The sequence below is a fragment of the Tachysurus vachellii genome, chromosome 10, assembly GCF_030014155.1.
Source record: "Tachysurus vachellii isolate PV-2020 chromosome 10, HZAU_Pvac_v1, whole genome shotgun sequence".
NCBI lineage: Eukaryota > Metazoa > Chordata > Actinopteri > Siluriformes > Bagridae > Tachysurus > Tachysurus vachellii.
In genome coordinates this window covers 18168960-18185762 of record NC_083469.1, presented here as the reverse complement: position 1 = coordinate 18185762, position 16803 = coordinate 18168960, and the positions used below count along the sequence as shown (strand labels likewise).

The following is a 16803-nucleotide window of genomic DNA, read 5'->3' as shown; positions in this document are numbered from 1 at the left end:
TGTAACATACAATACTACAGGATCACTATATAGTATATATAACAGCACACAGTATATTCAGAGCACTATCACGTTTTATTTTTTTTTTTGTGCAATACATTGACAAAAAAATTACAGTCTGCTAGTATGGCTTAGGTTTAAAAATAAGGTTAAGCTAGAGGGTATGTAACATTTTTTATCCCCTGTGACTGCAGCAGTAATCAGTTGTGTTCAGTGGCCAGTAACTAACATAGGCCTGTGTGTGTTAGTGTGTGTGAGAGAGAGAGACAGAGAGGGAGAAACACATGTCAAGGTTCTATTAATTCCACAGCAGAAGGGGATTAATACTGTCCTTATTATAACCTGGTAGCTCTAACACACTTACTGTTAGGATGTATCACACACACACACACACACACACGCATATTTCCCTACTATCCTTATCAAATATAATATACAAATACCTGTCCCGAACAGATGACTCCACCTAAAATATACACAGTTCATTCACAAGTACATGTGAAATTGACCCACACATCAATCTCAAATAGATCTCATGGTTTGCTACAAGGTTTTTGTTGTAATAAGTATTTACTGGTCTGCATCAAAGCTGCCATTGCTAATACAAATGAGACAAAAAAAGGCACTAGGTTTCCTTGCAAATAATAATTTTGGTGCTGTCACTAAAACCACCACTGTTACAAAAAGGCAGGACACTTACAAGACAATATGTTTATCTAATACCATGACCATGCAAGAATCTTTACTTCTGTGTTCATTCAGCCATGAATAAGTCCTGTAAACTACAAGCTGACTTCAAATTCCACTTCTCTAGATTATCTTTTAAAGATGTTTCTCCTATTATCATAGCACTTGTATACACTATATTTTTTTCACCTTTCAAACTGCATTTGGAATAGAAGCCTTCATTTTGTCACATTTACATTAAAGCACAGTGAAATAATTTTTTCACTTATCCCACTTTGGAACTTGGGGGTCGGAGCACAGGGTCAGCCATGATACAGTACAGCACCCCTGTAGAAGTGAGCATTAAAGGCCTTGCTCAAGGGCCCAAGGCAGTGCAGGGGCTTGAACCCCAATCCTCAATCCAATCAACAACCCAGAGCCTTAAGCACTTTAACCACCACTGCCATTCAAAGCCTTCTTTCTTTTCCCTAACATTTCCCTCACACTCTCACATAGGATACTATTCTAGATCTTCACAGCACTTTAATATAATTCTCTATGTCTATGTCTCACCTCTGAGGACAGTCTTCAGGTTGACCTTAGCTTGGCAGTGCAGCTCTTCCACACAGGGAGGTCTGCTTCCTGGCAGGAATACATTCTCCTGCTGATGCCAGGGTGCTGTGTAATGCACTGACCACTTGCTTTCCTCATCTAAACTGGACACAGCTAAAGGGCAGAAAGAGGAGATAATTCAGACAGGTCACTGAATGTGCAGCATGAGTCAAAGATTAGTTCACAAAGATTTATAGAAAGCACTGAAATTTGGACAGAATTTATTAGAGGTCACTTTTATTATTCAAGACTTGAACTAACATAAAACAGCAAGTCAGAAATTTATTTGCCTTACATCGATTCTCCAGATCCCAAAGCCAAAGCTAAGTAAACTGATCTTGTACGTGAATTAGAGCCATTCATAACAAATCTTTTTAATTCATTTTCATCCAGACTGTAATGAGAATATTCAAAGACAATATACAGTCACAGGCACATGAGGAAGGGAGGTCTGGAAACTCAAGTCATGTGTAATGTCCAATGCAGTATATTTACCGGCAGTCCAATAAAGCATTTCTGGGACAATGCATCTGAACACAGTGGCTCTGTATGTTTCTGGTTATTCAGAGCAAACCCTGATTACAATTTTAATTATACTATACCCCTCGAGCTAAACAAAACTAAATCAGACACTTTATTATGCTCAAAGGGCATGTTGATTGATTCAATGATAATTGATTCTTCCCCATCAAAACCTGTGAGAAGAATAGATTATAAACATCGTAAGATGACAGAAGCCTTGAGTACCTTTGGTACCTTATTAATAAATAGTGGAACGTATGTGCACATTGGTGATTGGGCTGATTTACAATGCATTGCATAAGTATTTACTCCCCAATAAACTTTCCCCACTTTTTGTAATGTTATGGAAAATGCAACTGAAATGGAAGAAACTGGATTATAGGCTATGGCTGATGTGCAATTAGAGTGTCATGATCTGTCCATGGAAAACCCCAGAGATCTATCTAAATCCTAAAAAGCTCTGTGACATTGTATAGAGTCTGACTTGATGTGACTTTTAAGCGTTAGAATTAATTTCACAGGGGTTTCACAAGGAAATTAAATACTTGTGATCCGAACCCCTTCGAACAAACCCACACCTCAAAATGATGGGTTATGCTTTGCAGATTTAGGACATTTTAATCCCAACAAATCCTTTTAAGTAACACTATAAAAAAGGGTGTAATATATACTGTAAGTTATTTATATATATATATATATATATATATATATATATATATATATATATATATATATATATATATATATATATATATATATATACGTGTATGTATATATATATATATATATATATATATATATATATATATATATATATATATATATATATATATATATTATTATTATTATTATTATTATTATTATTATCATACCTATTGTTTAACAGAGTGAAGCTTTCAGGTACATTTTCAAATATTTTGACAAATATGCTAATCTTTCCAATCTCCATAGCCATTGCAAATTGATTTCCCTTCTACTTCCATTCCACCATTTGCAAACCTACTGATGCTCATTTTCATATCTCTAACATATCATAAAAACTGTTTCAAGGTGATCCAACATCTGCTTCAAGAGCTTTTTCCTTCATTAAAATTAACCGGCTGCAGCAAATCCCTAGTCAGTCATTAACTAATTAATTAATCTAACATTTTTCAATAACAAACTATTTTATTAAAGTCAGATGCTGACACTAGAGACAAAACATGATCAGCCATACTTGCAGTTATTTTGAACAGAAACTGTTGTCTATGCTGGTCACTAAGCAACACTAATGAAAATGCAGTGCTCTCGGTGAGACTGTCCTGCAGTCTCCGGAGTCATCTACAACAAGACAAATTGAAGCATTTAGCCCAATTACAAACCACACCTGTCACCTTTCGCTAGTCTTCACATGCAAGGTCAATGAGAATCACATTCATTCTCCTGTACAGTCACATGCATCTAGCCTGGTGTGGCAGCAATGAAACATCCCGCACCTATAAACACTCAAACTATAGCTGACCTTGAGCCCAATGATATAAACCTGGCTGCAGAAAGTATCAGGCAAGAGAAGCTTACCCTTCTTCCTGAAGTACTTAATGACGGATTTGAGAGTTATGCCAATAAGCACCATTGTGGAACCTCAAAGCTGGCATGAAGACTTCTCTTGAGAAACGTATGTGTGATGATGTTAGTCTAGCATTTGCGTCCGTGTGAGTGTGTGTGGGAATAGAGGCAAAAATCAAGAGCGGGGAGGGAAAAGCATCACATATGGTACTGCCCACTTTACACACATCGTCTACTCATTTTATGCTGACTGGAAAAGCTTCAATGTTCAAGCTCCCCCTCCCCACTTTCTTTCCCCTCGCTCTCTTTTTCTTGCTTTCTCTCTGTCTCCCTCTCTCACACTCTCATCGCTGTCAGTTCTGCCTCTTTCAGTCCCACCCTTCCTCTGCTCATGCATTGTGTTTCGTTTCCTTGTGTCTCTTGCCGCAGAGCAGTTTTGAGGCTTGTCCTTATGTTTTGCCGGATAGTGCAAAAGTCCTCTGTCACCTTGTCTTTACACAAAAGCTGTGCAGGTGCCCTGCAGTGGCAGATATACCAGTGTGCAATTCATCATCACTCACAAGCAGCTACTGTTTCTTTATCTAACACAAGTCTTCTCTCAGCCACTGCATGTCATCTAAAGAGTTAATGCAAGTGAAAGTAGGTGCAATTTTGACTAGTCCTGTTTAAGACTTAGTACTGCAGTGGCTCAAGCAAGAGCCACCTCTTTCTCTCTTTCACATGCATTCCACATCTCTCTCTCTCTCTCTCTCTATCTATCTATCTCTCTCTCACACACATGCACACGCACACATGCACACGGAGCATGAATGAAGCACTCAGCGTTTTTGTGCAGGGTTGGTCCAGAGCTATAGGTAGTTCAGTGCAGTTATTCACCCATCATTTATATTCTGGACACCAGATCCTGCATGATAACCACAATTAAATTACAGACTGGGGACTTTTTTCATGGCTGAGTCTGAATAGGAAATCTGTTCTATTGTAAACAGCCATAGGTAAAGGGCTTTAGAGCTGATATTTAAAAACAGGCATGAACACATTACCTCGCATAAGTCTGAAACAGAGATTTTTACACAAAATATTCTAGATTGTTTGAGTGGATGAAGAAAATCTAGTTTACAAGAAACAATCAACAGACTAATTTATTAATTTGTCTTTGAGGTAAATTATTTTCTAACCCAACCCTCAATGGGCTTTGAACCTGCTCCAGAACTTTATCGACTTCATCGATCGCTGAATGGACCTTATGATGCTGCATTTTTAGGAATGTTCTCCAACAAATTCTTGGGCTTAGAAAGAGCAGCGTGTTTGACTAAATGACTGAGTGACTGCAGTTGGTTACACCAGACCTCATTTAGAGGCTTTACTCGGGAATGTGTCCATCTATCAAGGCTAACATTTTGTCCGTTATCATAAAGACTTACCAACTTTCAATATCTATGGAAATAAATATGAATCTATGAAATATTTCACAGCTACGCATAAGACTTATGGTTAGTACGTTTAAGATTTCAAAGTATTTGAAGTAAAATGAATGATATAAATAAAAGCATTCAAGCAAAAATTCAACAAGAGGAATGATTACAGATATAAACATTGTTGAAAAACAAAACAAATTATGATAGTCAAACTTCCTCATAGCCCTAATTCCCACAGTTTGTTCACGGTTAGTAAGAAATTCCTAACACACTCCTCATAGTATCCTAGACTCACAGTATGATCTGTGTCTCTGTCTTGCTGATCCTATTATGTGGGCTAGGTTGATCTACAAAAGGAGACAGGCTTGTGGTGGCTCGTCTCCTCCTCAGACAAGACATTCAATAAAGTGGTATATAAGCAGCTGGGGGCATACAGAACAAGGCTTTAAATCCTAGACTACCACCTCTGAGGCACCACCATGGCAACGAAGTTGTGAAGAAACAGTGGGGTGTTAAGGATGTATTCACTAATCAACTCAGCACCAGGGAACTGGAGTAAGATTTGTCATTGACACTGATTTACAGCCTCTACATTTTGCATGTGATCATTTCAAAAAGGCTCCCCAATATTGAGAATCATAATAACCTCTGCATAGTACTAACTATAATAATTGGAGTCACTTATGATGTGAAAAATGTACTATGGAAAATGTGCAGAGTGAAGGGTAGAGAAATCACTTGCCTGACCTAATTAAAGGAACTAATTTACAGAACAAAGTCCCATGACAAAATATGTTGGGAATCCATGTCTTGTAATAGGTTTAACATACAGAGATTTCTTAGCTGTTTTAAGTTTAAGTTAATTTTCTTTTTCTTCCCCAAAAAGGGATATTTGTCTTATTCCATATGGCTTATAAACCAAGAACAGGATCAAACATGGTCCCGAGAGCTGTGAGACTCTCTGAAAAGGATTTGTCTGAAAACAAAATATTTTTTAATGGTTATGAGAAAGATAACCTGGCCCTGTAAAATAAGCTGGCCCTGGTTCAGTGTTAAATAAAATATATGTTCCCTGTTCAGACTTTAACTGATGCTATATGAATATTCTTTAAAGCTGATTTTATATTTATATATTCACAACTGCATTGCTGCATAAAGAAAAAGTCATCATTGTATTCTTTAATAAAAGCTAAAAAATTTTTTTTTGCTTCTTATGCAGGAAAAAATCATATAACTGATTGGTTACCAGAATCCAAATATAGTGTGGAGTCCCCTTAACAAGTGAGTAGGTATTATTAGTGATGACGACAGTCAAGTGAGGTCTAACAATATCACCATAATAAGCTCTTATCATTTGTCCTTCAATCCGTAGCACTGCACAATAGAGCCATTCAGGTCCAATGTCATCAGTCACCTGCAGGTCAACAAGCACTCATCAATCTAATGGCAGGCACACTGGCAAGGACAGCCACTTAAAGAAGCCACTATTTCTGTTAAATTGTAAATGCTGCATGTGCATTAGAGATTGTGGGTTTGTGTTTGTGTTGACAAAAACATTACAAATGGCATATAAAGGATATATGGCATATATTCTACTGTACGTATGCTAGAGACGCAAATCTTCCAAAAATATACCTCTCAGTTATTGCAGTGAAATCATAAAATACATGTGACCACATAGATAAGTAGCACTTATGGGTTGGTGTTAACTACTCACAAAAATCCCTCAGCTAATTCCATCAATAAAGCATATATTATGTTAATATGGCAAGGTCATATGTCAAAATGGACAGCAGAGGAACAAAAGTCTTCAAGCCAGCACACATGGAAGCTTTATCTCCTTTCACGGTTATTACACAGTACAAAAGACAACAGTTTCTGATTGCTAAATAATAGGAAGATGGCATTACTATAGTAGTCATGTTGTAAGAAGAAATGCCAACATTTTGACTTGTGATAACCTGTGTATCTCTTCCCAGGTGTTCATGACCAGAATTTTTTATTTCATTTATTAATTCAATGTAATGAATTTAAGTCTTATTCAACCATAACACATGGTTTAAATTGTAGTTTAATGAAATGGTGTATTTTGCAACATTATTTTTGAAGCTCTAGAGACTGTTGTGTATGAAATTCCCGGGAGAGAAAAAAATATCAGCCATGACCTCGGAGAAGGAGAATCACTGAGCTTAAGCAATGTTGTTGCGAATATTTCTCTGATAAACTCCTTTAAAACAATTTAATGTTGTTAATTGTGGTTCTACGTGTTATTATAGGGTGTACTTATTTTTCACACCTGGTTTCTGAATGTTGGTTAACTTTTTGAGAAGAAAAGAAAAAGACTACATAATGATCTCTTTAGATTATAGAAGCCTTTATTTGTCACATATACATTACAGCACAGTGAAATTCTTTTAGTCACATATCCCAAACTATCCCAGTTTGAGTCGGAGTACACGGTCAGCCATGATACAGCATTTATGGAGCAGTAAGGATTAAGGGCCTTGCTCAAGGGCCCAACAGTGGAAGCTTGGCAGCGCTGGGGCTTGAACCCCAATCTCCCACTCAACAGCCTTTACCACCTGAGTCACCACCTGAGGGTATTTGCTTGTTTATGGAAGTTGACATGCACCGTACAATTGTGATTTAGGATTTGATAAATAAAAACCTAGAATAAAGAAGGGTGTACTTTATTTTTCCCATGACTGTATATACTCTGGCCCAACCTGCCTCAGCTTAAGAACCTTTCAGCCAATACAGTCAAGGATCATTTGAAAGCCACAGGTTATCTGGGTATTGTTGCTGACCATGTCGCTGCCCCGATAGAGCACCATTGGGATTTGGTAGAACCTGAGTTTCACAGGCGGTGCTGGGATTTTGTCAGTATAGACCAGAATCTTACAGCAAAATTCCACATACCTTGTTGATCTAAGAACAAAACGGGAGACCTAGTGAGTATTAGTTTGGTGTTTAGTGAAAAACATTTTTGCATATGTTCATAATAGGGTAAAATATATGAGGACATAAAAAGCATATGTTGCCATTGGATACATTTTTGATTTAAAATCATCTTAACCACTGCAGAACCACAAGCATATCTGTGTTCCCAGCCAAAATAGAGCTAACACAATGCAGGCAAAGCAGAAGACGCACACACTGCAGACCTACAGTACCCTTCACACACACCGCTGCTTAGACATCACACCTCCAATCCAATGCAACATCACTGCTCTGCCACAGTATACAATGCAAGAAGCTCTGCTATGTATTGCAATCGATATCGGCGTTCACTAACCCTACAGTTACATAATAATTAAAAAAAAATCTCACCCATTCTTTTGCGAGGTTCTATAAGTGTAAGCTCCTGCAACTCTAATAATGACATAAATAAAAATTTAATAAATAAATTTTAAAAATAATAATTTTGGAAGAAATTTGGGAATTTAATTGTTTTGGATATAGAAAATACATTTTCTTTATCCAAAACAATTAAATTCCCAAATTCCTTCCAAAAAAAAAGAAAAAGAAAAGAAATATCCACACAAATTAACAAAAAATTATTTATTATAGTCCAGGCCAATCTGTTACCATGCCAACAGCACTTTATTAGTTCATTAGAAGGCAAATTACAGTAATTACACTGTTATATTATATTGTAGATTTGGATACTTTACATAAAATAAATTAAAAAAAAAGCCCTCAGTTAAAACAATTGCGACAAAACACACGCCTTCCATATATCATACATTCTATGTGGTGTATAGAATTGATACGTCACAAGGGATAAATGCAGAGACCAAACTCATTAATAATACAGACACTAGCTTTACTGTCTCTGCATGGACATATGTGTCTTATTGATCTGTGAAATGTCTGCTCTGCCAGAAGATCGAAAAGTGTGCCAATATCTGTGTCAGAAAACTGGGCCGGCTCCAGCTAAATGGGAAATTTGACCTCCTACAATAAATCAGCAGAGAATACTAGAGCCTTTTAGATATTACCATTACACGTCTACAAGATGTTATGTGAGCAAGGGTTGGGTTCTGGGTGGATCTTGGGTAAAGTGAGAATGTAGTGAAAGTGACGTGAATTTTTTCAAGCCTTCAATACTAAACTTTAAACTAAAATTTATGTGCCAGTTTAAGGGTTAGTTTAAGTGCATGCATAATTTCTACTCAGACACTTATATAGATTCACTTTGGCTAATAAATTCAAACATATAAAATCTTAGTGCCAGTGGTTAAAGGGGAATGCATATAGTCATAAAAATGTACTATACTAATGTACTAAAGATTTGCCAGCTACACAGATTATAAGCAGGTACATGATTCTGGCAGTCACAGTAAGCAATGTGATGAAGCACCGACAGTTTAAATACAAACTGAACTACAATAACTCATTAGATTGATAGATTGCTATTAGCAATGTAACAGTAGCGTAAATGTTGAGTGCATCCTAGATTTGACTTTTTTTGCACTTTGCACAAATGATTCATGCCCTGTTTTTCCCAAAGCGATCCATGCACTTTTTACAATGCTATTTATTCAGTAATTTAACTATTATTTAATTCAAACAGCAGAACCAATGCTATATTGTTACCTTAGCAATCAAGTTACGGTGCTCAGGATAATTACATTCTGTGGATTTGTACCTATTATTTTTTTCTGTATACTATTTCTGGAGCAATCTACAATAGTTTTGGCAAAACATGGGAATTCAAATACAATTTAATTTAAAAAAGACAAATGTGAATACTTTTAATTTTTCCCTTTAATAATATTTGAAACACAGCTAGAATAAAATGATCGTTTTACAGTATTCTAGGTTTTCTTCAGTAAGGTTGTAACAGAGACCAAATTTATTGAAACCAATAACCAAGACTAAGATTAAATTTTCCTGTGCCCTGTTATTCCATGTGTTAGATGTTATTCCAGTGTGATTTTGCTAAAATATTAGTAAAGATACGTAAGCATATGGATATGCATTCTGATAATTATGTATGACATACAAGATTTAAAACACAAAAAAGTCTTAACATACTGCATGCCAAGAAGTTAAGGATGCAGATCCCCAATGTGTGTGAGCCATTTCTGCTTTACAGAGCCCCAGTGCTTGAAGCCGGCTGCTCATTGGTTCAAACAGAACATGACAACAGTAGAGCCAATCATGCTGGTATCTTATTACCCAGAACTTAGCAGCCATTGTTCATGCAGCATTTTCATAATCAGCAGCCCTGAGTCATAGATATTTATCATCGATTGTTAAGTCTTATGACTTCATATTCTTTGATGTTGGAGATTTAATCATACATTTTGGAATGTATAACAAATAATCACTGTGTGAAAAAACACTCCCTTAATGCTTTACCTATTTATGCATATGAAAAGTCTATTTAGTTGAAAGTTTTATATGAAAGGCCAACTGTAATTTGACAATATGCTATATAATGCTTGCTTGCTTTATAGGTATTAGTGCTTGCATCAGTCGACAACCATGTTGAAAATCCCTTGCTGAGCTACTTATTCCCCACACCATGGGGACTGCTATTTTCCTGTGAAAACCCTGCAGTGAAATCATCCAAATGGCATCAAAATGAATACAGGGTGACATCTTGCTTCCTGTAAGTCAACTAATCTGATTTTATAACTAAAAATAAAAATAAAATCAGCCTACCTCTAAACCATGGTGCCCTTGAAAATACATCTAAAACCTCATCTGACTTGGACAGTACATTTAAAAAGCGATTTTTTCACAACAGTGCGTTTTGCTGCTATTGAATATTGCATAGTATGGCCCACAGAATATGATCAATTTGGTGAATTTGTTTTAGAATTTAAAACTGGTGCCATCTGGTGGAGGGTATTAAGAAATCTCCTACTAAAGAGATGGAAAAGTTGCAAATGAAATACAAATAAACCTTTTTTATTGTTATTTTTAAAAAGGTTAACTCAATTTATTATCTTAGGATTTACCCTAAGCATCTGAAAGGTCTAGTACAAGAAGATGGACTACAGACCAGTGGGGCTGGATAAAAAATTGCACAACTGCTGCCGGGCACTAACGGTGTATTGCACATTGGAGAACATTTCAAAAACCTGCACAATAAAACAAACTGAATGGAGCTCTGTATACTGTAGCACACCCCTTGAGAGACATCTGTCTCTATATTGCCAGGTCGGATGAGCAGTTACCGCAACGTGATCGTCTCTGATAGTATTTAAGTATCTGGAGCTTCATCTGTGTTTTAAAATGAGATCAGATGCAGAATAGGTGCACATACAGTACTCAATGACAGTGATATGCCAAAATTTTACATATATGGAAGCACTGTATCCAAGTTACACCGGCTATCAGGAAGTATATTTAAAATCCCCACCTCCCTGGAGGATCCTAAGAAATTAGCATCTGCTTTTGTTGACAGGAATTTCATGAAAATCTGTCACAGAAACACAGTCTCCATGTGGCAGTTGCAGTATGAGGCATATTTTAATTAAATTATTCACCGACTCATTAAATTAAGTCAAGTCATTAATATTAATTCTGACACCATCACAGAGCAGCCTACAATATGTTATTTTTTATTTCAGGGCAAAAAAAAAAAAAAATGTACAAATATAATGGAATGTTTGCCCAAAATAAAGAATTATATTTTTGTATGGTTTCTATGAATTATATCTTTGTATTCTATACACTTCTAATTTTAGGGTGAATCCACATGTAAGAGACTATCAAAAGACTTAGAAGAAGAATGCTCACCTATGCTTCCTGATTTATTCAGCGAGTTTATCTAATTAAACTCGCTTCTGTGTTTTATTTTAACACCGCTTGTCAGTGACGGCTTCAGGAGCTTGCTTGTCTTGGCTTGCCTAGGACTGTGAAGATTTCAAATTCTAGCTTAGGCACAAAAATATACACTGGTTTAAACAACACCCTTAAACCTTAAACTGTGTACTCCTTCCAACAAACCTATCAAACCCTTCACAGCCCCAGGCCCTTCTCATACTGTTTCAACACCTGCTAATTCCATCTGATAACAAAAACCATCGCTTCAGAGAAAAACAATATATTCTGTCAGCCTCACTTCAGGGTTACGAGCCAATTAGAAAACATATATGACAAAGAAAATCTATAGATCTTGCAGTGAATGAGCTCCTGCTGACAGTGTCTGGAAGCTCTACCTGAAATATCCTCCTGCATGGGCTTGAAAGTGCTGCTGTGCTGCGTTTTTAGTGGTTGCATGCTCTTAAGTACTCGAGTTCCATCCCAGTACCTGGACTGCCAAAGTCTATCTTGCTGCTGGTGGATCTTTGCGGTGAGGGGCCTGCGACAAAGATTCTTGGGGTGGAGGTTGTTTGGCTTGCTGATGTAAAGCGGAATGAGCTCGTCCTCATCTTCATAGTAGGTCCTGTTCCAGCATTTCCCTTCTGGTCGGTGAGAGGTGCAGTCTAAGTACGCGATCATCTTCCACTTTATAACAGTTCCTCAGATTCAGCATTCGAATATAGTTGCATGCATCAAAAGCACTTAAAATTATGAGTTGACCTTAAACAGTATAAGCTGGAATGAGTTCAACTTAAAGCACTGTAAAAATCTAAGCAAGTTTCGAATCTCCACAGAGTCAGTCTTCACAAGAAAGCTACTGACTATAAATCTAAATAAAATGGGAATCCGGAGATTTCATCTCAAATGATGAAGAAGAAGGAAATAAAAATCAAAACAAGACTGTTAATATCGCTCAACTTTCAGGGAGTCTAGATTGAAAGGATGCAATAGCAATAGCTTGCCTACTTTGTTCAGCTAATCTGTAAAACTGGATTATCCGTCTCCATCCAAGTGCTAATAACGAGAGGCTCCCACACTGCAGATGGTCAACTTGGAGTAAGCGATTATTGCTATTGGTCTCACTAAAAGTCTTATACATCAGTCACCCTCACTCAGTTTACTTGTTTATCTGCTCTCACTATTTGTATGCAAAGCCTTGTGATTAAACTATGATGCTAATCTCAAACCTGTAGAGGTCTCTACAAGCTCCTCATCACATGTGAGACATTTCTCTCCTGTTTCTTGATGTACAAGAAAAGAATGAGCATGTACGCCACCTGCTGGTAATCAATAAGTAGTTATATTGCCTGTTCAGCATGCCAAAACCGGACAACCCTATGCCATAAGACATATTTAAGGTCGGTATTGCATTAGACACACCCCTTAAAGTTTCGTCCAGCGATGTGGTTTTTAACCTTGCTGCTATCAGGAGCGGATTGTTCTTCAAAAGAAGCTTATGGAAGTCAGCACTCTTCTGCTCAGACACTATATTTTGCACATAGCTAATATTTACTTTAATATCATTTTATTATGTTTTACATATTGTGTAACTGGACATATTCCAGGGTCTAAAGTTAGGATCTGCACATTACCTACATATTTATTGTACCAAATTTCCCCTTCAATATTAGTGCTACTACTTTTACTAGAGTACAGCACCTGATCCTCATTTCAAGCATTTCAATGTACAACTGCCCCTGACATTTTGTGCACATGTCAAATAAACCTGAAACTTCAGTGTGAAATTAAACCAAATGCAGATTCGAACAAGAACACGGGCTTGATAAGATTGTGAATTTTTGTTTCCTTCTTTTTGGAATATTGTCTTGACCATTCAGTGCTTTTTCTTTACTGTGATTTGTGGCAGCTTTCTTTAAGATAAACTGTTAATTAAAAAAGCCAAGTATTTACTGCTTTTTTTCCCTACTGCAGTATATTGCAAAAAAAAAAAGAAAAAAGATCAAATTACAGTTAAAACTGGACACCTTGAAAACCGGACTGTCCAGAGAAAACCGGATACGTGGCAACCCTAAGGATCTTGAATGAGCATAAGAACGTATGCACACACAGACACACACACACACACACACACACACACACACACACGATCACACACAGAAAACACAGAATCGTTGTGGTAAGAATCAAAGACTGAACAAAAGATAAATTTCATGGCTTGAATGATACACGAGCTGTGTTCCATACGTGAGGGATCACTCATAACAAAGAACAATATAAACAAACCTATAACATGCCTATTACATCACTTTATTTGCACATCTTGGCTAGAAATACTGCAATCAGCTATTTCATCACACTCAGATCTGATTATGGTCCACCCAAGGTCTGATGCAAACCTCGAGCTCAGCTCAATGGATGTCTGCCATAGTGAAATTCTAGCACTAACATGCCAAAAACATGAAGAGTGAAATCCAAATTTCATCCCTGATGCCAAACTTAAAAAACTTAGGTCCTCACCACTTCACAGAGCAAGCAATGAGATTAAATTATTGCTAAACACCAACAAATCTGAGCATGTTTGGTAATAATGATAATATTTGGCTGCTTAAGATAGGTGCTTGATGCATTACAGCGTTCATTTTGAGGTGTTTCATGTGCTTCTGTTTATGTTGGGTGTCACGTGTCTGCCCCGCCCAGGTTTACTCCTCCCCGTCTCTGCACACCTGTTCCCTATGTGTTAATTGTCATGTCTATATAACCGTGCCGCGTTGCCTATGGCAGGGTGGAATCCTCATCAGTGTATGTCATTCTTCCTCGTCCTTCGTCCTGTCTAGTTTCGTCTGTGTTCATGTTCAGTGTATTTAAGTTATTAAACCAATTTATTTGAAGCTATCCTGCATCTGGGTCTGTCTTTCTCCTCCCGGTTGTTAAGGTTTTTTTAATAGAAAAAACAGTTCATGATCTTTTAGACTCCCTTACAGCAAGCTTGAAAGACAAAAGTGACAAAAAAAAGACTTTTCAGTTGCCTACTGCAGTTAAAAACACCAACAGCAACAAAAACCTCCACTGATGATGTTGCAGATTTAAATCAGTGATATTGTTAAAGGTACTTAAAATAACTTGGAAATATAGTTACACTAACAGCTTTGGTACTTTGGTGAACCCCAAACAGGTCCAAGCACAGTTTGTGGTTATAATGTAATGTAATTGTTGTTGGGTATCAGTATCATTCAGCAATATTATTTATTTTTTTTTCGGTGAAATAAAGATTTTTTCAGGTTTCCCCCACATCAACCCAGTTCCATCTTGTCATAAGCAAAAGCTATCAAGTATCTCTGTTCCAAACAGTGAACCGCTAACACCACTGGGTATTTAATACTGTAGTTTAGGAGCTCTACTGAGAAAGCCATTGTTGTGTCCAGTTCATCTTGAAGCCATTTATCCGGCTGACAATTTCAGCCTTTAATGACCTGACTGCTGCAAAGATATTAGTTTTCACAGCTGCTGCACACTTTACCATGGATACAATAGTGTGTTATTAAACAAGATTTTCACATTGATTCTAATGCAACTTTACTGCTTTATTTCATTTAAAAAGAATGCATGAGGCAGATAGACACGTTAAATACACTCTTGGTAAAATAACTTTCTAAAGTTTTGAAAAATACTTTTAGGTTCTGCCAGATCACAGTATACAGTAAAACCTTACCTGCTGTAGACTTTTACATTTCTAAAGGTCTAAAGTTTTTGGTCAGCTTTAGATAACAAACCAAGCTGAACACCCAATTAAATAACACAACCCAGTGACTCAGTAGAAATAAGGCTCTCCCACAAGGTGCACCAAGAACACAATGACCCCAGAGGTGATGCTAGATAGACTCAGATGGCTGTAATTTGGCTAGATGGCTGTAACATTCTGTAGTTACTCGACCATTTCATCAGGATAGAAAAACTGGGATTGAGCAACAATGGCTGCCATAGACCAAGAAGCTTGGGGGAGAAACATTTGAAGCATGGGTGGCAAATTCATGTGGACGTTTTACCATGATTGGTTTCGTAGTGCCTTTGTATATTAAAATTCTTTGGGTATAACCACATCCTATGGGGAAATTAAACAAGTGTTTTTTTGGTTTATTTACGAGAGGAAACACTGTAGGTTATCAGTATGTCCTATAATAAGTATCATTCTTAGCATACTTTTAACTAGCATATGTTTCATTGACAAAAATGTTCTTTTAATATGAAATGCAATGTTAGACTATCTGTGTATATTAATCTGTATATGCTATTTCAAATAATGCGAGAAAAACCTTTAGTAGATCAGTTGCTGACTACATTTTGGCATCAATAAAATAATGTTTTTCTCATATCTGGCTCAACAACACCCTTGTACCATCCATCCATCCATCCATTTTCTGTACCACTTATCCTACACATGGACACATGAAACCTTACGTCTATCCCAGGGGAATTGGGGCACAAGTCTAGGAACACCCTGGATGGGCAATTTAGAGGTGCCAAATATCCTGCAATGCATGACGTTGGATTGATGGAGAAAACCAGAGTACACAGAGGAAACCCTATTAGTACTGGAAACCTCACAACCTCCAGGCACACAGGGTAAATGCAGTAATCAAACCTTCATCACTAGACATAGGAGGCAAACATGTTAACCACTTACTGCACTCCTCTTCTAATATGTAATTCATAACTAAGCCAAGGCTCACTGACACAATCTATATTAGCATGCACATATTTAACATGCCGACATATTTGTTTATATATAGTCACTCAAGTCAATGTCGGTGCCATACTGGTGGAATGACATGCTATTTAATAAGTCTTATCAAAGCAATGGAACTTAAGCTTCAAGCCAAAAGTTGCATTCTTTCAATTCCAATGCTTAAACTCTGGTGGATTTCAATAGTAGTTTTATTAGAACAACAATCTGTGGCTCAGAGGACATTGATGCATATACATGGTTTACCAAAAGGAAAGATTGTGAACTTTACAGTAAAGCAACAGTAGCACTTAAGCACTAGCTCAAAAGATAAGGTTGTGGTATACTTGAGATCTTTGGGAACGGTATAGAAATAGCTGTCCTGACCCAAATGTGGATGTGGAAAAAGGCACACATTAAAGGATAAGAATGTTAAGCAAGAAGATTCAAATACTATTATTATATTATTATACTAACCCTAACATCATAGTATAGCGAAAACTAGAACATGTGGTAGCTCAGAGGTTAAGGTCATTA

The 16803-nt window shown here is 36.9% G+C and overlaps 1 protein-coding gene across 3 annotated transcripts in view; it reads right to left on the bottom strand.

Moving 5' to 3' along the window:
* Window positions 1-16803, bottom strand: part of nhsl1a (NHS-like 1a) — a 51465-nt gene that overhangs the window by 12715 nt on the left and 21947 nt on the right. For 2 of the 3 annotated variants that reach the window (XM_060880064.1, XM_060880066.1), the window contains exon 2: window positions 1240-1392. In XM_060880064.1, coding sequence (XP_060736047.1) covers window positions 1240-1392 — 153 coding nt within the window. Of the gene's footprint in view, window positions 1-1239; window positions 1393-3357; window positions 3499-16803 lie in introns of those variants that run through there. The other variant, XM_060880065.1, reaches the window with a different exon arrangement.